The sequence below is a fragment of the Polistes fuscatus genome, unplaced genomic scaffold (assembly GCF_010416935.1).
Source record: "Polistes fuscatus isolate 324 unplaced genomic scaffold, CU_Pfus_HIC Scaffold9, whole genome shotgun sequence".
Lineage (NCBI taxonomy): Eukaryota > Metazoa > Arthropoda > Insecta > Hymenoptera > Vespidae > Polistes > Polistes fuscatus.
Window position 1 is genome coordinate 2,327,045 of NW_025113173.1, and position 22,939 is coordinate 2,349,983.

The 22,939-nt window shown below is 30.1% G+C and overlaps 3 protein-coding genes across 4 annotated transcripts; 2 read left to right on the top strand and 1 right to left on the bottom strand.

Moving 5' to 3' along the window:
- The first annotated feature begins 113 nt into the window (after positions 1–113).
- LOC122525636 (TRPL translocation defect protein 14) lies at positions 114–15,556 on the top strand. Its single transcript, XM_043648550.1, has 9 exons — positions 114–498; positions 3,945–4,012; positions 5,462–5,499; positions 7,018–7,055; positions 12,513–12,641; positions 12,749–13,222; positions 13,345–13,552; positions 13,628–13,809; positions 13,880–15,556. The coding sequence occupies exons 1-9, from the start codon at positions 459–461 to the stop codon at positions 14,215–14,217; spliced, it is 1,515 nt and encodes a 504-aa protein (XP_043504485.1). The 5' UTR covers positions 114–458; the 3' UTR covers positions 14,218–15,556.
- Positions 15,557–16,354: 798 nt separating this feature from the next.
- On the bottom strand, positions 16,355–18,968 carry LOC122525642. The gene is made up of 2 exons (XM_043648559.1): positions 18,766–18,968; positions 16,355–18,200 (listed from the first exon to the last, which is right to left on the bottom strand). The coding sequence occupies exons 1-2, from the start codon at positions 18,846–18,848 to the stop codon at positions 17,648–17,650; spliced, it is 636 nt and encodes a 211-aa protein (XP_043504494.1). The 5' UTR covers positions 18,849–18,968; the 3' UTR covers positions 16,355–17,647.
- Positions 18,880–22,928, top strand: LOC122525635 (integrator complex subunit 4). 2 transcript variants are annotated; one of them, XM_043648549.1, is made up of 8 exons: positions 18,880–18,954; positions 19,644–19,708; positions 19,771–20,189; positions 20,269–20,595; positions 20,659–20,932; positions 21,016–21,478; positions 21,556–22,045; positions 22,136–22,928. In XM_043648549.1, exons 2-8 carry the CDS (start codon positions 19,658–19,660, stop codon positions 22,872–22,874), a joined length of 2,763 nt encoding a protein of 920 aa, XP_043504484.1. In that variant the 5' UTR covers positions 18,880–18,954; positions 19,644–19,657; the 3' UTR covers positions 22,875–22,928. The 2 variants fall into 2 exon arrangements, with proteins under 2 accessions (XP_043504484.1, XP_043504483.1); XM_043648548.1 differs by lacking the exon at positions 18,880–18,954 and adding an exon at positions 19,354–19,523.
- Positions 22,929–22,939: the final 11 nt, after the last annotated feature.

Consider the following 22,939-nt stretch of genomic DNA (forward strand, 5'->3'; position numbering starts at 1 on the left):
TACATGTAAATACATTTTGGATTTGCTCGTGCGCATCGACCTTGCGCATTTTCGAGAGCTCGGCCAAGTTCGTCGTCATTCGACTTCTTTCGGTCGAGTTATAGGTGTATGGGTCCTCGGCGTGGAAGGTTAGTGCAACGGGACTTATTTCATTTCGAGCCGTGTGTTCGTTGTTTCAAGTTCGCGACGAGAACGGTGGTATCGTTTTTGTCGTAATACTTTTTAACATCGTCTCTCTAGAGATCCACACTCATGCATTCAGTGCATTCAACTATAATACGATTCGACATGTACGACGATGTGTTGATGTAGTATTTATTGCATTTGTGAAACAACGAGACGCCATTCACGTGTCGGACGTCGCGAAACCAGTATCGGATGTAGGAAGTGCTATAGCTCGCGTGGCTTAATAAATTACTAACAAAATATTATTTAAAAAAGGATTTTTTTTTTTCGAAATGGAACAGAAGAGGCTGTACAAATTAGTACTCACAGGAGGTAAGCAAACTTTTTACTTTATCTCTTTATAACGGATTATTCCTTTTTCAACCTCGTGTTTCTACCAATCATCGATTTAAATTTTTCTGTCTTTTCAAAGTTTCAAGGATAGACAAGATCTTTCTTTTGCAAATTATTATTATATGAAATATCTTTGGGAAGAATCTCAACATGCAACTCAGCCAGCATTCTTTCTCTCTCTCTCTCTCTCTCTGTCTCTTTTACTCTCACGCTCTCGAGGAACCACGTGCTCGTTTTTCCACCTACGTCGAATGTTTTACTGCTCTTGCATAATACTTGTCTTTTATTTCTTCATATTTCTACGTTAAATTATTCTCACAGAAAAGAACTTACGGTAAATATTTCGATTAAAATTTCTACGTTTTATTTTTTTCTTTTTTTTGTTAAATAGAAAATAATCTCTAAAACTAACACGTAAATATCTTCTCTTTTTTATCAACCCCTCGTAGATGAACGTATAATTGTGGTTGGCTCATTTTAATGAATACAAAAATGTATAAACTTTGTTAACGATTTGTTTTTTTATACTATTTTTCTATGCAACGTTTATCGTTAATTTACGTTATTCTCAGACTGTAGGTATCCCTCTTTTTGTAAAGAGAGAGAGAGAGAGAGAGAGAAGAGAGGAGAGTAAATATCGATCGAATTCATGGACTACTATACAGGTGAAAAGATGACAGCAACAACGATACCGCGCAATACGACAATAATGGGTGCTCCTCCTATCGTGAAACCGCGCGCGTGCATTTAAATTATTCGGAAGTCTTTTTCAAGCAGAAAAAATATAAACGAGAAGCATACGAAAGAAAAAAAAAGAATATTTTAAAAGAAGGTTCAAGGAAAAGATAGAGAGAGATAGAAAGAGAAAGATAGAAAGGGAGAGGGATGATTTCTTTTCGTCAATGAAACTCAGGTAGAAAGTTGAAAGGGGAATACGTTATTCGTCAAATGAAAAGCCATTTTTTTTTCTTCATTTTTCCCTTACCTATCTCCTTAATAACCTTTACAATATTCACGAGCTTCTTCTTTGTTACGTATTTAACAGAAAAATGTTTCACGTTTTTTTATAATTTAAACCAATACAAAATCGACTATTATCTCCCACTAGATTGTTAAATATATCATTTTAGTTAAAGTGTCGGTAGAGGGATTTAATTAATTATTTTTATTATATATATGTGTTATGTATATTATCGGTTTACTTTGATACGTATTTTAAGATTATATATTTTCTTGTCTTCTCTTAAAGTATAATTTAATAAAGTAAAAAAAGAATGTGTAAAAATTGGCTTTATACACGGTGGACAAGCGGATTTCATAATTTGATTAACTACTTTATAACTCTGAAGGTCATCTGACGTTTATCTTCAATTATGATAATACATGGCGTAATTAGATCATATTTTTAGGTGTAACGTAATGCGTTTGTAAAATTTTCTCGATTGGTAGTTATTTTAAAAAAAAAAACAGTGTTTAGTAATTGGACATAAAATTTGTATTATTAATGTATTCATTTACAATGAAAAGAAATGCAATTTACGATCAAATTTCTTAAACAACGTGGATGCACCATTCTTAATGAACTAATGAATTAAACATGTTACGATTAATACGGAGAAACGTGAATTCTATAGAAGTGTGCTTCATTTGCCTGGGTTTAGACAATAGCTTGAGATTCCTCCTCCCTTCTCCCCTATGCTCTAAATACACTTCACTGAAGCACATTTTATAAATTGATATTTTAAATTTGTATGGTTTGTTTCACTTACAATAGCTTAAAATCACATTTCGTTCATCCCCCAGTCTTTAAAAACAAATAAATGAATGAAGCACATTTTATAGATTAACCGAAACCTTCCGAACATCATATAGAATTCCCGTTATTTCAACATTAACTGTAACATGTATAAATAGTAGAAATTTTTATTGTGAATTCAAAAAATGAGGTATAATAGAATACAAAAAATAAAAGCTATCTTGTTAGGATGAATGTCTGAAGATCTGTATAAACGAGTTTGCGTGCATCGTCCTATTAATATCAGTTTAGTACAATTTAAATCAATTAAAGAGAGGAATAAAAATATAAATGGTCAATTCGAGCGAGAAGAAGAACCGTTTCTTTCACTCCTATACACAAGAAGAGGAGGAAGAAGAAGAAAGACGTATTTGATAATACATTTCGATTTACTCAAATATCAATTTAATAATAAATATTTTTCCACTGTTATATAAAAATCCATCGCTTACTTTTAACGATTATATGAGTCTTAAATGAATACGAATTTTGAGAAATAGTATCTATATAGATACGTTTATTAAAGTTAACGTTTTTAGAAATAATCGTCACACTTACATAACGTTTCATCTTTAATATTTTATAAATGTTTTCTTTAAAGTTTTTTTTTTTTTTCTTCTGAAATATACACATCACGAAGGACGGCAATCGTTATCATAAGCTATCATATTAAATATCGATTTCTATTACTAGCGTAGTTAGTAACGATGACAATAATGAAAAATTAATGGTAAGAAGGATCAGTTTATAAAGTAGACTCGTAAAATACTATGGAAAATTTTGTACTTATGTGTTAGAGCAGCCAAGTGTTATGTATACAGGGTATAATGCAACACAACTATGGCAGAAAAATGGAAAATATTCTCACACAGTTGGAATTTCTAAGCAATCAGCGTTCAATGCTTCGAACTAAGTAGTTATAATTTTTTGAATTCTCGAGTGATTTTAAAAGCGTATTGGAAACATGTTAACATAATGCACAGAATGTTGTTCGAGCATACCTATTACTCGTAATTTTTCATTCTCTGTTTTTTTTTTTTTTTTTTTATTGAGCTATAAAAATCGGAATCTCGGATAAAAAGGATACCATAAAGCAATGAAAATTTCCCATAAGGACATTTGGTGACAACAAAAATATGCAGTCAGAATTGCAGTCACGCCGTTGTTCACCGAGACCTTAATACTTTTGATAATAAATATTCCATTAACAAAAAGAACTTGTACTTTAATTTATTTAGCCTTCACGTTAGCGAACCGGATCGAACGAGAAACAATATTCTTATGACACGGTTTTCATATAACACGACTTTATAACTCTCGGATATAACACGAATGTTTCTATTATACTGCATTGTTTTCCTTAACATTATTTTAATACAACACAGAACGTTATTTGATAGTTGAAGTTTAAATTATTAACACGTAATCTTGTTCGAATTTAGTCGAGATTAGTTTTTTCGTTTCTATCTATGCCAAGAAAATGAAACATCCACGTGGCATTCGTAACAGTCAAGGTTCTTCGTTATTATGTTATATCACGTTTCGATAATTTCATTCTCCGATTATAGAAGTATGTATCGTTTATTAAATGAATTAATTGTAAATTGTGTTTGCTTGTTTGTTTGTGCAGGACCTTGCGGAGGAAAAACAACGGGACAGGCACGGCTGTGTACTTTCTTCGAAAACATGGGATGGAAAGTAGGCATCAAATATATATATATATATTATTTTGCTTTCAACATTTGGATTTTAAGGAAAACTAAAGAAACACACAAAAAAAAAGAAAAAGAGAGAAACCTATGTTACGTCGCCGTGATAAACGGATGACCACATTTTGTTTCTTGTTGATACATTTGTTTTGTGTGTCGATTTGTTATTTTTTAATTTCTTCTACCCCGAAAACAAACACAGTTCGATAAAGAGAAAGAAGGAAAGAGCGAATGGTACGAATGAAGACGATTCAAATGTTGCAATTTATAGAAAAATTTAATCATATACAAGGATGGTCCATAAATCAGTTGTATGGTTAATAGATATTCACCTTTTAATCCATTTGCATTATTAGAGTGTACATATACGTGCAATACGGCGCTAACGGTTTAAGAATTTGTACACATTTAGTTGATTTCACTTATTTCGAATATAGTAGTTTTATCTTAGAAAATAAAAATAGATATTTATATTGATAATGAAAGTAGTAATTCTGATGATTACGAAAGAATTAATTAAATCACTGAAACGTAGATATACAATTAAAATTTTGTATTCTTTAATGTGTTATTATTAGATTCGATAACGACCATGCTAGCTGATTAATTATTAATTTTTATTTAATTTTTAAAATTACGTTTTTCTTAATAAATGATAGATCTATCAAGAAATTCTTGTATAGAGTTGTTTTAAATTTTTTAAATGAAACGTATGTTTAAAGTAATAAAGTATATTTTTGTCAACTGATTTATAGTCCACCAGTGTATATAATAATAGTAATGATAATAATAAAAATAATAACAGTAAAAGAGAGAGAGAGAAAAAAAGAAAATGTCTCGTCTTGATCTCTCCTCTTATCTCAACAGAAGATAACAAGAGTAAAAGAAAAAGAAAAAAAATTATTCTCGTTTCTCTCTTCGTTCGTACCAACCGGATATAATGCATACGAATTCTTGCAGTTTTTCTTTGAAGAGTTAATATAGATTTTAACCAGACAACAAGGGAAGCTTTTTCTTCCTCTTAACAATTTCATTGACCTTGACTCGTCGTATTTGATCATTTATTGCTATCCGGGCTCTCTCGTACAGATAGATTTTAACGATCACAGTGAATAAAAACCTTCGGAAAAAATTTTTTCTTTTTTCTTTTTTTATCTTTTTTTTTTTTTTTGGTCAAAGCTCGTTTCAGATTTTCCCTAATTTTATTTAAGGGAAAGTAACAGATGGGGGTAGAGGGGGGAGGGAAAGAAAGAATCAAGATTTTTCCCTTTTTTATGTCATCTTTTGTATCGATTGATTTTTTTTTTGTACAAAAGAAAAGAAAAAAAGAGGCGAAAAGAAAAGAAAAAGAAAAAAAAAAGAGGTTACATGTTTTTGGGGTTTGAGTTATCCCCCTACGTTGTGGATTCGATAGAGCGGTGGTTGTTCTCTTTTTCAGGTGTTCCGTGTTCCCGAGACAGCGTCCGTGCTGCTCAGGTATGCAATTACACGATAACAAATTTACAAACGGAATCGAGAGAATGAGAGAAAGAGAGTGGTGGTGTCTGTGTAGAGAGAAAGAGAGAGAATGACGATGACGATTAATGGAGGATAAACATATTTTAAGAAGAGAAGCCTTAAAAGAAGAACTGAATAAAAACTAAAAGGAATTTGGGCAGATCTGCATTTTGTATAATCGATTGTTGTTTCATTCTGGAAGAAAAAAAATCCTCTATTTTTCGTATTCGTGCTAAATGAAAATAAGAATATTTTCTCTTACTCATAATAATCGTGATTTTTTGTTTTTTGTTTTACACAATCGCGTTGGGATAATGTTTTGTACATTTTTTTTTTTTCGAAGAGAAATCGATTGCATTCGGTTTTTTTTTTTTTACGTATATACATATATCGAAGATAATAATAAAGTTTTATATTGGAACATCGATGTATAAACGTAAAAACGTAAACGTTAATTTCAAAAAAATGTCGAGACGCTAATTTTTATTTTTTATTTTTGTAATACGAGTAGAGGAGGTGGAGAAGGAAAAACGTGATAAAGAATTACGCGTTAGAACGTTTCATTAATGTACAGGGTGTCAGATGTTTTTTTTTTCTTTTTTTTTTCGTACGAACGAAATTTGAACACGTTGGTTTTTTTTTTGTGACCGTATTCTACGCTGAAAAATAAGGGAAAAAAGTAAATGTTATTATATAAACACATAGGTAATTTAAAACTTTATTATACAAAAGTTAGAATATAAATTGTAAAATTGTTCTAAATGTGCCATTCAAAATGTTGCCCGTCGTCTATCGCGAATTCAAGTTTGTCACCGCTGTAAATATATTGTTTATGACGTGGCGAATTTATATTACAGATTTCTATTCATTTCTGCAACTCCTTTCTTAATTCGTTTTACCATAACATCGAGTGTAGCTATCTCACAATCAGTTGCATAAACTGTTTCCTTTAGTTTTTCCCATCAATATATATATAAATATATATATACAGGATGATTCAGCTAACGTTGATACCCTTAAATATCTTTGTTATTTTTAAAAATACGTTAAATGTTTAAAGGAAAAAAAATTGAATGGTTCAATGGGGCTCAAAAGATTCCAAAAATATTGTTGACGTATCTTTAAAAATAACGAAGATATTTAAGGTATCGAATTTAGCTGACTCACCTTGTTTGTAAATGTATATATATATATATATATACACACACACACATGTATACGTGCATATGTATATGTATATGTATATATTATAATATTAATAATTGCAAGACGTATATAATTATAGGAAACGACCTCGTTTATATATATATAAAATTTGACTGGTAACATTGACAAACGAATTGTTATCTATTTTATGCCAAATTTTCAATATATTTCTCATAATATTTTTTTTTCTTTTTAACATACATCTAAACCCACACACAAACAGAGCTTTACACGTTCCAAAAATTATTTTACAAAAGGTCTCATCCTTCGTCTGCTCTTTTTCCATTTCAGTGGTGGCATCAAGTTTTCAGAGCTGAATGCCGAGGAAGGTGAGTTCTCTTTGTATTTCTTTCTTTTTCTTTTTTTTTTATTAAAAAGAAAAAGGAAACTAATCTCTCTACATGCATGCTCATTGTTGTACGAATAGCGATTTATAATAATAATTATAATATATATATGTATGTGTTGTTTAATCAACGTTTAATTTGTCTCTCACTACATTATTTTTATATTTGAAAGAATTAATTTGAAACTTCGACGATTCTTTTATACCGAACGTCACTCCTACGTATTATTTTTATTTTTAATTTATCATTTATACCACTTCCAATTAGTCAAATCAATCAATCGATCAATCAATCAATTAATTCGACAAAACGAAAAATAGATGAAATCGTTTAAGCTATAAACATTTTTATAATTAAACATCCGTAACAAATTATTGTTATCTTGTGATGTTAACTGTAATAATTATTGAAGAAATTTATTGTAAATATAGAAGAAAAAAAAGAAAGACTAAAAAGTGAAGTTAATCACTTTTTGACTGTTAATGGCTTATACATGTTAGACAAAGATTACATTTCTATTCGTTGAATCTGATGCTGCGGAAGTTTGTAGTGTTGTTGTACGAGGTAAAAGCTTTGCGGTTGTATCGATCGACAACGACTAATTCTATCTTTCGTAATTTCTACTTCTTCACTTTCTCGTACTTCCTTTCGTTTACGAGACGAAAAAAATCACTACCCTTCTTAATTTTCTACCCTTTCATCGTCTTAATAGATGTTTTTTATCGAACATTACGCGGTGGTCTTAAAGATTTGTAGAACTCGCTCGCGAAACTTAAGGTAAAATCTTTTATTAGAAAATTCTCTTCTCTTCAGCAAGAAATACACAAAAGCGTTTTTGTTTAATAGTATAATATAACACATTTTGCCAAGAAACGTTCATAATGATCGTTCTTCACGGTTTTCTCGAGAACAACATTTGACGCCAATTTATCTCCAATCTTATAATAATAATAATTATAGTAATTTATTTTTTCCTCTTTTTGTTCATTCGAACCACAGCGAGTGATTTTTTCTCTCTCGATATATATTACTAATTATAGATGTTACTAACAATAAGATCGGCTTTAGACTTTAGGTATAGTCGATTGGAACAAAGAGGCCACATCTATGCTATTTCTAGACAGATCAATGACACGTTTTAATATGCTTTTTTTATCATATCCAAATTTTCACAAAGTACTCGATGAGAGAGGTGGGAGAGGGGAGGATGGGCTGCTGGTGAACGGTGAGTTTTTTTTTGTCGTGAGAAAATAAAAAAAAAATCCTAATTAGTAAAGTTGTTAATAGGAATTATAATATCGAAATATTATTTCCTTGCTTGCTTGCTGTAGATTGAAATCTTTTTTCATTAAAATTTCTAACGCTAGAAATGTTTTTTTTTCTTTTTTTTTTCCAGGCAAATTAAGTATCGTCGTAAAATTTTAATTATCGACTTTTTATGCTAACATAATTTCACTATTGTGTGTCTCGCATATTAATTATATATTTTGCAGTACGTTTTTTTTAATTATAAAATTATTACGTTATACGTATACATACACGCTGCTGTTCTCTAGCCATCGTATATATTCTGAAAATGTTTTCTCTCGCTCTAGTGGTTTGAACAAGAAGAAAACTATGTCGACACGAACGCACACCATCTGGTGATTGCGTAAAAGAAAATAAGGCGACCTGCCAAAATTCTTCATTCGATTCGACTAGAAAATCACGCAATGTGCAATCCTCTCGAGAACACAACTCCTCCTCCTCCTCCTCCTACCCATTGTCATTTAACGAACTGTTCATCTGACAAATTTCGTCTCGATTTTTTCCTCTTTTTTTTTTTTATTTCTCTTTTTTTCTCCCTTAGGTTATTGACTATTGCTATTCTCATTCTAAAGGTTATTTTATCGATCAGCAATCGGATAAATTTTCCACTCGTTTTTTCTCCATCTCATTTCCATTCCAGATCGATAGGATACCATCCCCTTCCCCTGTCAGATTCTTATGAATAGTCGCAACGAGATTGGTATAAGTTGTATGAAAAACTGGTTTAATACGATAAATATTTTATTGAAGTACTTTGCTAAAGTAATTAATTAATACGTTTTATTATTTGCGATTTGATTGGAATATTATTCAAGGATAACAAGTATCGGTCGTCCTCGTTGGAAGAAATATATACGTATTGTTAAACAAACAGTAATATTGGCGCAGATTTAATTTTACTTTAACAAAGAAGTTAGTTAGAAACTGTTATATTTTCTTTTTTCACACACAAATTAAATTTCCAATATTATTATACTTTACACTAAAAATAAAGTATCAATTTTTTTTTCTTTTTTTTAACATTTTTAAAGAGAGTATTAGAAAAAAATATAATCTGTGCCAATATTTTTACCTCGGTGTAACATATATAATATTAGTAGAGTGATATTTTTATTGTTAACAATTTTCTACGAAAAAGAAATTCTTCGATCCTATAGATCTTTCTTAATAATCACATTTTCTTTTTCATCTTTCTCAATTCTAATATCATAATGTGATCATAAAAATATAGATAGATCAGAATTCATTTGGTTACGCTTTCGAAAGTTCTTTCAAAAATCATGATTTACGAAAATAACGTTAAACGAAGTGTGACGTTATCTCTTTTTCATCGAATCCAACACGTTTCTTTTTCAATAATCTAGACTTTGTTACATAAGGAAGAGAACGCATTAGTCGTTAATTTCTCGTCCTTGAATCCTATGGATGCATTAATCTGGCTTCCGAAAAAGAGATATTCCATACGCCCGTACATCTGTTTGGCTTCGGAAAGCTTCTTTTCTTTTTCTTTTTTTTTCTCTGATAGTCGAATGATAGTCGAATTAGAACATTTCTTATCTTAACGGTATAAAATTGGTCTCTCTGATCATAACGTTATAAACAAATCTTTATTTATTCGTTATTTTTACGTTAGTTAAATGCCAATGAGTGACTAATAATCGTAAACATAGCTCGTAAGTAGTCCGAACTTTGATGAATCGTCATTTATTGTTATATTATCGATGAACAGTTAATGATTGCAACAATCATAAAGCTATATAACACGCGTACAAAACCTTCGGAGTAATATTTGACTGGACATTCCAACAATTACAATGATTTCTTTAATTGATAGATGTCGAATTTTATGATTTATGGGTTGACGATCGTTTACTCTCTCGTAAGTAGCCAATTTAAGATATATAAATGAATCTCTGTGTGTCTTTGGTCTCATCGTATTTTATTATCGTCCCATCATTCGCCACCGACCAACTAGCTCGCTCATTCTTTGGCAATAAACCAATTGTCGATTTGTATATGTGGTGCATTGCACGAGTTTCAAATTAATTTTCGATTTAAAAAGAGACAAGAGAGAATATCAACATGATTTATTAATACGAACGCGACGAACACTTTTTTTTCTATTTTTTTTTATATTATACTTTGAATGACTAATACAATTTTAATTATTTCCATATCTTTACATACATACGTATGTATGATTTTTTTTGTGAACTTCGACCTTTCTAAAGAATACGAGAAATAGAAAAATACTTATATAAATAAATGTATCTTTTTTAACCGCGTTAAAAAAAAAAAGTAATAGAAAGAAATAGAAAGAGAAAGAGAGAGAGAGAGAAATGTTTTCGGAGTAAGGTGAAGGTCAAAGGGCGAAAGTGTTATACGCGGCTGCTGTTTGGAGCAAATCGATACCCTACTACGAACCTACACCACCCTTCCTTCTTCTCTACCACCTTTCTCATCTCACCGTACTTTCGCTCTTACGAACCTAAGAAACTTTTATCGAAATTGCGTAATGGTATTGTTTATTGCTTATTATACACACGTGTAATATCAATACTACATATAAAAATAATTGTCGAGGAAGTGTCTCGAATCGATGGAATATATTCGAAAATGCGTAGAAAATTTCGTAACTAGCAAATCATCGCAATTCTATTGGGGATGGTAGTAGCATTTGTATGTTACTCGATATTAGAGATGACAAAAGATTATGAAAAATAACGTTGAATATTTCAAAACATAATTCTGTGTATACTTAAAAATTATTTCTAAAAGATTATATCGTTTAAATGTCCTCAATTTTTTTTTATTTTTGTTTTTTTTCCCAAGAGGTTAATACATTTGGCCGACTTTAACGTTATTAGAGCAAGTTTTAATATAATTAAAATTTTGTATTTCATCAATGGCGACTGTTATATTATTTTTCAATTCGTCGATAAATCTTCGGATTATTGACGTAGGATTTTACTTTCGATTTGAGGATATCTCGAATAATATATTATCTTTAATAATAAATGTCATAAAATATATAGACAAGTAATTTTCTACGAATAAATTAATTCTACAAATTTCAAATATTTTGCGTTTTAATAAATCAATTGGAAAATGTGACACTTAATTTGGATGAGTGTATATATTTCTTGCGATGATATGATTAAAGTCGATTGGTATCTTCCGTTATATTAGAGGCCTAAGAATTACAATTGATTTATCTGCTCGTGGTATTTTAAACAATTTTACCGTAACAACGTAGATTGTTTACGTTTGAAGTACATAATAAAAAGTAATTGAAAGATAACGCACAGTGACTTGAGATTTTAAGAATCAATTCGAGTAAGAATGTGTTCTCGATACGAAAATGACGTCAGTTTCTTGCTTAAAAAAAAAAAGATATTTGAATGGTCGTCGTCGTCGTCGTCGTCGAATCACTAGAAAAAGAACCAAAAAATATTACTGTTACTTAATGTATCAGATAAGCTGAAAGAAACGGAAGTCCCCGATGCTGACTTATCATAAGTATTCGTGATAGACTCGTTTCAAAATTGACATATCTGATATTTTTCAAGTTGTATTACGAGATAATAAAAATATAATTCAAGTTTATTTGTTTTCTTTCGATTTAAAATGAAAATACGATAATTAGATAACCGTTTATTATTATTATTTATTCTTAAAAATCGTCGATAGGTTCTTTTTACACGGACAAATTACAGACAAACAAAAAAATTATATAATTATGGTAATCATCATTCTTATTTTCTTACTTGTCGTATAATTCAAAAGAATGAAATATGTTCGCAATAAAGAGAACATCTTATAACCAGATGTAATGGCTAGAACACATATGCTTTTGCCAGTTTCATGCTTCTTACATTTGAAACGATTTCCATCACACTAATGGTAGTCTTGTTTTTCTTTATCATCTTATTCCTTTGGTTCGTTTAAACAAATGGATCATTTTGAAAGAGAACATTTGAATCTTTGTCTTTAACAACGTAAATATATATATATATATATATATACATGCTATCGATATTCGTACAACAATTCGTGATGTTAAACTTTTGTAGAATATCATTTTTATGTGTATATTTATTTTATTATTATATCTCGTATTTTGTTTTTTAGGATTCAAATTTCAGGAGAATCTCTTACGTACGATGATCCAGATTGAGAATACATTCTTTCAATTAGGCGAAAGTTGCTCGAGAAATTGTCTTATAATTTGTGATCGTGGTGCAATGGATGCCTCGGCATGTAAGTAGTTTGTATTTATAAAATAATAAAGTAAATATATATATTTTTTTTTTTTGAAGATATATCTATGAGATATTTTTCTAAAAATGTAACTGTAATTTCCATAGTTATTTCGAAAGATGAGTGGGAGTTGATGATGGCTTCAAATGGTTGGAACAACGTAGAATTAAGAGATAATCGATATAATCAGATCATCCATATGGTGTCAGCAGCAAATGGGGCTGAAGATTTTTATTCAACTGAAGATCATGCTTGTCGCTCGGAAGGTGTTGAGCTTGCAAGAGAATTGGATTACAAGGCTGCAGCAGCTTGGGTCGGGCATCCTTATTTCGACGTGATCGACAATTCGCAAGATTTTGAAATAAAACTCTGTCGCATGATCGAATGTGTTTGTCAGAAATTAGGCATTGATACTGGAGATCGATTACGTTCTAGCAGTCGTAAAGTTAAGTTCCTCGTAAAAGGTCCCCTGCCATTAGACTCCGAATTTCCGCCATACCAGGACTTCGATGTTGTACATAACTACCTCCAAAGTAATAATCCAAAAATGCAAGCACGTTTGCGAAAGCGTGGTCAAAAGGGTAATTCCTTTTCTTTTTATATGCATTAATAATTTATTTATTATTTCATGTATATGTATATTTAAAACAAAAAAGTAGAAACGAATTTCATTTTATTCTAACGTTATATTTCTTGATTCAAGGTCATTGGTCTTACATACATACCATCCGAAGACCAAAAATGTGTGGTCAAGTAATCGAGGTAAAGACCCAATTAACCCATAGAGATTATTTAAATATGTTAGCACAACGTGATGATTCACACTTTACTATCTTCAAAAGGCGACGTTGTTTCCTTATCAATAATCAGTATTTTCAGTTGGATATATATAAAGAACCGGCGCATCCTAGGTGAGTATTTTAAAGAAATTTTGTTTCATCTTTCTCAAGAGACGTCGCTATAAGAAAAGTTTAATTTTATTTTAGATGCCGAGGCCTCATGTTACTTGAAACTTATACGGCGTTGACGGGAGACCATTTAAAAAATATCCTACCACAGTTCCTCACTATCGAGAAGGAAGTCACTGGGAATCCTGATTATAGCATGTTCAATCTTAGTTTGCGAGAAGAATGGAATACCACGAATAAATATTGTCACAATTTAAATGGTATGTACAAAAATATTTTTATCTGTCAATTCGAAATTGTTGTACGGATTAATTGCATTTTTTTTTACAGGTTTGCCGCCAGGTTCTTGGTTGTTGGAACATGAGAGTCTTAATCTTTCAGACATAAAAGATTCTTCCGAGACTAGGAATCAAGTTAATGGAGCCGATGTTAGAATCGGTAGTGTAAAACATGATGTAAATAATGTTATCAGCGTAGTACAGAATGGTGTTAGTAGAGTAGCAAACGGAGATCGATATAAATATTTCGATCAGAATAATATAAAGAGCAATCAAGAGAGTCAAAAACGTACGTATGACAGTCCAGCGAAAAAGATAAATGAATTACCACAAGAAAAGAAAGATGACAAACATAATAAGAATGGCTTTCATGATAACGTAAAAGTATAACAGTAACAATAAAGAAAAAAAAGAAGGAGAGGGAGAGAGAAAGAGAGAAAGGGAAAATAATTTCCTAAAGAAAAAGATGTAACATAAATTTGATTGGCATTGACTAAATTACACATTATATAAGGACAAATTTACATAAGAAATTTTATTTTTTAATCGAACCTGCGTGTTACACATTTGGATATCTTCCATTAAGAGAATGTATTTAAGGATTTAATCGTTATTTGTTAATCTTGTTGATCTGTCAACAAGTGATATGTCTATCAAAATACCAAGTATTTATATACTTAAGAAAGGTTTCTTCGTCTCCTTAGTTTCCTATGCATCCTTCTATCTAAAGTATTGTCTTGATTCTTAATTAAGAAAATTACTATGAATGATTGTGATAAAGGTTTATATATATTTATATATAATCTACGACATACAAAAAAAGAAGTATAATTATTTTAAATAGAACATACAATCAACACACGAAGTTATACTCTTTTTAATAAAATCTTCAGTCGGTTTTTCCAAAGTAAATTACATTTTTCCAATTAAATGTCTACAACTTGTGAAGAAAATTATTGAAAAAAGAAAAAACAATTTTCGAGATAATTCTATTGTAACTTTTCAATTTTAAATAATAGCGTTAGAATATTAAATGGTAGCTTAATTTACGGATGATATGTGGTGGTATTAATTATTATACGTATATATGTGACTCTCTTCAGTCGATTGTAATATGCACATTGCTTGTCTAATTATTATCTCATAGATTAAAAAAGAAAAAAGTAAAAAGGTCGTGGAAAAAATACGTTTTAACGTAATATACGGGAATTATGTATTTAGAGCATAACAAATTTAAAACTTATAAATACTTAAAGCGGGCACATACCCGTATCAATAGGTTAAAAATTGTACATATATGATTTTACTACTTGTCAAAAAATTTCTGTGATTAATTGCAAAGGTATGACTGAGTTATAGCTTTTATGAAACATCATAATTTATTATATGGTGTATATCAAACAGATTAAGAGTGTCGAATAGTAATGGCATGATGTACGAATCCTTGTTTTTTTTGGGGGAAAAATTAAAATAAGAGTAGATAATAACTGTGATGGCTACACTCTTTGTGCTTATTTACATAGGATGACGTTTACCAAATTTTGCCATTTTTTAAAGATGAAGTGCCTGTGAGATATTCAGTCGCGAAAAAAAGGAAATTATATATAAATATATATATATTTTCAATGAAAAATGCAATAATAAGTTATTATCACCTATTTCATGTAAAATGGATCCGAACTCATGTTGTACACATTATTGTCTAAATAAAATATCATGTGCCTATCAATTTTGGAGCTATTCTTATAGTAATTTTCTTTTTATATATTTTTTTTAATGAATAAATTAATGCAATATAGAACGTATAAAAATAGTTTTATTTATGTATATGTTACCGTTTCTTTGTGAAATTCGTTAATGCGTGGAATAACCAGTTAAACCGTAAAATAACTACTGTCCTATTAAAATATAAAAAAAAGGCAGAATTACATACTTCAACTATATGAATTTATTATACAAGAAGGGAATAGTTAATATGAGATTGAAATCTGATCCCAAATATAAGAAAAATATTCTTCGATTTCGTTTTAATACCCGTATGGCACCAACGTGGAGCCACCAGACGTCATAGTTTAAGCACCGACATTACGCATCTATCTTCTGCATTAATTTAACGCATCGACCTTGCGCATCAATCTTACGCATCGACCTTGCGTATTGATCTTGCGCATTGATCTTGTGCATCGATCTTGCGCATCATACCGTGAGCTCGGCCAAATTCGTTCCTTATTCGGCACCTGTCGGTTCAGTTAGTCATGAGTCTTCGGTGCAGATGGTTCGTGTTACGGTACTATTCATTACATTTCGAGTCGTGTGTTTGTTTTTTTAATTTCGCAGCAAGAACGGTGACATCGTGCATCTAGTTTATCCAGCTTTAGTATATTTCACATGTTTAATGAAGTATTAATGTAGTATTTATTGCATTCGTGAAACGACGAGATATCGTAAATTTCTTAAAAAATATCACTGTATTCGCATAACAGCCGATGGTCTCAGAGAAGGAAAAACTAATAAATTAACACTTATGTAGTTATTGCCACGCAATTTATTGCAAATTTTTAAAAAAATCTCATAATCGTACAAACAGTTGTACAAAATATGAGTAAATATTATAACAACACATTCTAATTTTAAATATGCACAAATGTTAATTTAATGTTTATTAATTTATCTATTTGTACATTTCATAATGACAGATTATATCTGACTTTACTGTTTTTAATATTGAATAACCATATTATATTTATAAGGGAGAAACTTTGGACTGTCTGTGACAATACATATTTGATTGCATAAAAACACCTATATATAACAAAATAAACAAAAATTTATAAACTTCGTATATCTTTTTAACAAGTCATATGAGGTACATAATGTAATTATAAATATATTAATAGATGAGGAAGAAATAGTATATCGAGATAAATTCTATAGAAGATGCTTAAATATTTGAATATGTGAGCATCTTTTATTTGATATTTCAATACATAAAAACTTTTATATGCAAGAAAAATCTAATTAATGTAATATGTTTATCAAAGATTACACGTATGGATATATTTTAATGAAGACTCTTTAGTATTAAATGCATATTACTTCATATTATATATACTAAAATTTGTTCATATTTTACTTTCTCATACGTGTATAAGTGAATAATGATTATATACGATCAGAAGATAAAAATTATGAAATGTTTTATAAGAAGACAAGAAAATATATTACATTTATAGAAATATGACTCTGAATATCTCTCAACTACAATTGAATAACATTTTTGCAAAAACGATTTGTTGTATACATGATTTCTTACTGTATTTATCCTTTTTTTAAGCACATAAGAAGTATTAAATCTATAAATAATATCTAAACTTTGTATACATTACAACCTGTTCCATAAAGATATACCAGTTATTACCTAAAAACACTAGATTTTAATTATTTAAAAAGTATATATATATATATATATATATATAATATGAATTAATAATTAGCATTTTGGAAGCATTGTTTGCAAGTTATCTTAGCTTTATGTTTAATTCCATAAATATTTCTTCTTTTTTTTTTTATGTAAAAGTCGTTAAAATTTATAAAAATTGTTACTTATGGAAGATAGTTCTTCCAAATATTATGTTTAAAGCAGCTTCCTCTATACAACTGTAAACTGAGCTTAGTTGAATTGTAAAATTGTATTTATAACTAATTTAAGTATTGGAAGGACTAATATCTTTTCTTTTTTAAAAGCAAATGACAATCGTAGTCAGAATTGCTTTTATACTACTACTATATACTTTGAAATACTAAAATGACTACATTTTGTTTACCTACTAATAGCTTTAGTTTGCTGAGCTTTGTACATTTTTAAGACCTTTTTACTAGGAATTAAGGACTGACTTAATCCTGGTCTTTTTTTACGTTTATTTGTATGATTGTTCTCTTGATCAACATCATTTTCATCATTTACAGAAAGTTGACCATTATATTGAGTTTGACAAATAATGGTTTCTTGCGGAGCTCGTATAGCTTCCAACTCAGCTGCTGTTCTATGCAAATCTGAGTCATGAGCGAAAGTACAATTATGACCAAATCGACATCTGCCTTTTCTATAATTCCAACAAATTTTTCTACCATTTATCATTTTGGTATCATCTAATGTTGGAGTCATTTTGACGTGTTTTTCAAGTATAGCACTTTTAGCTTTTTCAGCTTCAACAAATGGATTAGAGAATACGGAAGTTTTCAAGGTAGGTGTGCCATTAAAATCAGGTGTAGGTAATGGAAGTTTTTCTTTGGAAGCAGTTTCAGTTTGTGTGTCATCATTATTTTCACCAGGCTCATCATCTTCCCCATCTTCTTCTTCTTCCCCCTTAAAACTAAGAGTTCAGCAATATCAGATTACAAAGAACCAGCTCAATTGAAGAGTATGCACAGACTGATCATCAAAATATACAATTAAATATATTTTTATCTTTCATTCTATTGTTATCCAAATATTAATTCCCATTTATTAATTATATTTTATAATAATTTGTTATACACATACACATACATATATATATATACTTTTTTTTTTAAAATAGATATTATTACTAAAATAAAACTATAAAAGAGGAGGCAAATGAGGAATATACTTAAATGTAAGTGAGTAATAAACGTGCATGAAATATATAGATAACTTAAAATACATGAAAATAAAGAATAAAATGTTTATAGATAGAAAATAAATTTGCTGCAAAGAGATACATGCAAATATCAAAATTCATCTGAATGTTTATATGTAAACTGATTTTTAAATAAGATAATTTAAATGATATTTAATATTATGGATACAATAACTTCATCAACAAATTTTCATGTAATATATACGAATGATTAGAGGTTAGCTAAAAAAGAAAATAAACAATACTGCCTAAATGTAACATTTTAATTTAAGCTTACGTGTTATCACCATCATCCGATACGTCATCACCATCACTGTCTGAACCCGAGGAAGTTCCGTAATCCGCAACTAAGGAAGCCATAATTCTAATCAATTAATTAACAGTGCAGTCTACAAACACTAATCTAAATGTGACCATTGTGAATTGTTGTGTTCTTCTCGAGTATCAAGAAGGTGTGGCAACAATGGTAAGACGAAATAACGGATGTCGGTGGTGCTGCTATATTTTAATTGTATAGCGGGAAAATTTTAAAATTTTAATATATATTATGGCTATTTATTATATCATTGCCTAATTTTACTATATTCTTATAATTAATTCTATTTACTTGAGTTTTAAATCAAGCCCAATATTGAAATTGTGCACTAATGTTAGTTTTAAGTTTTAAAAATAACACTTCGCACAATCGTGATTTTGTCTTATTATAATAAATGTTTAACTAATTGTTTCATTTCAATTTAATATGTCATTTACAGTGATAATTAATTATTTAAAATTATAATTATCTCGATATTTTTAAAAATATTGATATATCGATTATTCATTATTTGTTTTTTTTTTATTACGACGATATAGCGACACGTAGCGGTTATGTTACAAACTAAATACTGCATTACCGACAATTGGAACCAGAAATTTAGGTTATTTATACGAATCGTTTTATTAAAATAAATAATTATCATGCAGTCAGCTGATTATACAAGTGGATAATGTTCTTATGTGTAATTTGTGAAATATTTAAATGATAATTAATGAGTAATTATCATTTTTTATTATTACGTTATTTTCAATTGTTTTGTATCATTATAATATTTTATTATGACATTATTTCCAATTGTTTAGTATCATTATAATTAAATATTAATAAATATATAGGAGGATAGAATAGAATGGCTGCTCTGATGAAGAAAAGAGTTTTAGCTGAGTTTACCCAAAGTCAGGTATGTTATTTATAATCTTTTTATCATTATGGATATTAGATTAATTTTTCTTTTGTTCATAGGTTATCAATGAGCCACCTTTAAAAAGATTAAGAACTTTACGACTTTCAGCAGCTGGAAGTAGTAAGAATGATGGCGAAGGTAGCTCTACGCTAGCCTATATTGAATGTTTAGAAAAATGTAAAGGTGGCAATGATGCATTACAGCTACTTGTTCGTATATCTGACACCGTGACATGCATTTCTCCTGATGATGTACCTATAGCAATAAAGAAACTTTCAGAAAGATTTGCTATTGAAACTGAGGCTGCTGTGCGTGCAAAAATATTATGGATATTTGGTGAACTTGGAGAAGTAACATATGATGTCGCTGAAAAAGCTCGTATTGTCAATGAAACAGCTGAACTTTTAAAACACGAAGAGTCTCACAGAGTTAAGAGTCAAGGTTTAGCAACTTTGTTAAAATTAGGAGATTATCAAAGGTGTTTATAATAACATTTATCATTTATAGTGACTAATGAAATTATTATAAAACAGAAATAATATGATCTTAATTTATAGAAATTTGGTATTAAAACTTGCACGTGAACATTTACAAGATACATGGCACGGCGTACAAACACGATGTCTTTCTATAATTGGAAGATATTTGACAGCTAATGCTAGCGATGATACACTTATTTTTGTTGGAAATTATGCTCAATCACAAGATCCAAGAGTTCGTGCACAAGCCTTTGAAACAATGGCAGAATTACATTCTCATAGGGGTTGTAGATTGCCTGCTAGTTTCTTTGGAGAAGCATGTGCTGCTCTTCGCGATGACTATGAAATAGTTAGACGTGCTGTTCTCAAAATAATTTGGCTTCTTGGTATTGAATATCCTGAAAAGTAAGATATCATAAGTAATATAACTTTTTGAAACTTTATTAATTATTTTCCCTTTATTTATAGCATGGTCGTTGGCTTAGATGGGGAAGATGTACGTATGGTTGATTGTACATTTTCTCAAATTTGTAGTTTGATGGGTGATTTGTCACCACGGGTTAGAGCTTCAGCTATGTCTCTATTAGGTACAATGAAAGGTGTTTCTCGACGTTATATTGAACAAGCACTAGATAAGAAACAAAAAGTAGTAGAAGTAGACAGTGCAGTTAGGCCTGAAGTGGAAGAAAAAAGTGGATCTTGTGGAGCATTTATTCATGGATTAGAAGATGAATTTTTAGAGGTAGATGAATATATAAAAAGTTTGTTTTGTATATATATATTTTAGTTTAATTATTAATTTATTATTTATAAATCATTTTTTAGGTCCGAACAGCAGCTGTTGAAGCACTTTGTAAATTATCTTTAGAACAACCAAGTATAGCTAGAATTTCGTTAGATTTTATGGTGGATATGTTTAATGATGAAATTCAAAATGTCAGATTAAGAGCAATAGAATCGTTAAGAAAAATATCTGCTAGTGTAACTCTTAGAGAAGATCAATTGGAAACTATACTGGGTGCACTAGAAGATTTTTCAGGAGAAGTAAGAGAAGGTTTACACGCTACGTTAGCAGCTAGTCAACTTGCTACTAGAAATTGTCTTCATATGTGTGTCAATCGTCTGTTGGATAATTTAACACGTTATCCACAAGATAGAGAAAGTATTAGAGTATGTTTGGCATCACTGGGAGCTTCGCATCCATATCTTACTTTACCTCTAGTACCACAACTTCTTGGTCGACATCCTTTCTTTGATACACCAGAACCAGATGTGGATGAACCATCTTGTATCCTTTAATATAATCATAAATAACATAAAAATTCATTTAAATATTTTTATACGATCCTTAATATTTGTAATCAGATGCAAGTGTATTAGTATTGATATTCAATGCAGCATTGCATTGTCCAAGTATGCATGCCTTATTTACAGAACACACTTCTAAGCATTATCACTATTTACGTGACACAATGCCACATTTGGTGCCGAGATTACGTCCAGCAGTAACTAATGGCTCAGGAACAAATAAGGAAGATACCGCTAATGAGGAACGTAGAGATCGTAGAGGAAGGGAATTTTTAGAAAAAATAGTAATGGGTATAGAAAATGCAAGGCCAGGTGGTAGAGTAAATACTAAACTTTTAGAAACTGCAACTATTGATCTTGATCGTCTTGCGGAAATGGATAATCGAATGGAAGGTGCAGCACGTTTTACAGCCTTGTATATTCGATGTTTATTATTATTGAAATCAGTTTTGAAAGAGTTCTCTGTCTCTGCAACTACTTCAATATCAGCAAGTCCAATACCAAATACAAGTAACAATGTTTCTGCTCTACTTCAGCATACGCAAAAGTATATATGTGTTTTAATATTCTTTTTATAACTTTAAATCGTTTATCTAAAAAATAATTTATCACTATTTTTTATTTTTTAATTAAACAGGCTGCAACGATTGTTTAGTGGATTAGGAGAGGCCGAAGTAACATTAGCTAATGATGTGTGGCTGAAGGCTTTAGCCGTAGAATTAGTTCGTGTTACAAGAAGTGCAACAGGCAGTGCTCTTCCATTAGCTCGTTATTTTTTATCAGAAGCAGATTCTTTGCCACAAGATACTTCAAAATTACCACCATTTTCTAGGGCATTAGTTTTCCAAATTCCAAATTTAGCAGATGTAAAGCCAGGATCTTTGACAAGACTTTTATTACCATTACTTCTTACACCTTCATTACAGGGTGAAGAAAGACTCCCAAGACCACCTATATCTACTAGATTTTGTCGTGCTATTATTGAAGAGCCTAGAGGAGATGCGGATGCTGCATTGAAGTTTACAGGCGGTCTATTATTAGGCATTCCTCTAACAGCTAAAATATTAAATTTGCGAGATCCTAGCATTTTAAGAGTTAAATTAAGACATCCAGATCAACAAGTGCAATTATTGTTACCTCGACAATCAGATTTGCGTATTCATAACTCTGATCAGAATGATTACAGATTAAGAACTACTGTACTTTTATCGCATCAGGTATGGATGGAAGCTTGTAATGTAGAAATATCATTAGCACTTCTTGTACCTTCAGCCACAGTATTTTCACACGCTCCCTTAGAAGATCCATGTGTTATAGATCTTTGTAAGCCAACTAAAGTTTCTATAGCACCAAAACCAATAAAGAGGGGAATATAATTTTATTTTTGTATGATATTTTATTATGTAATCAATAAATATTTTACATGGAAATATTTTATTTC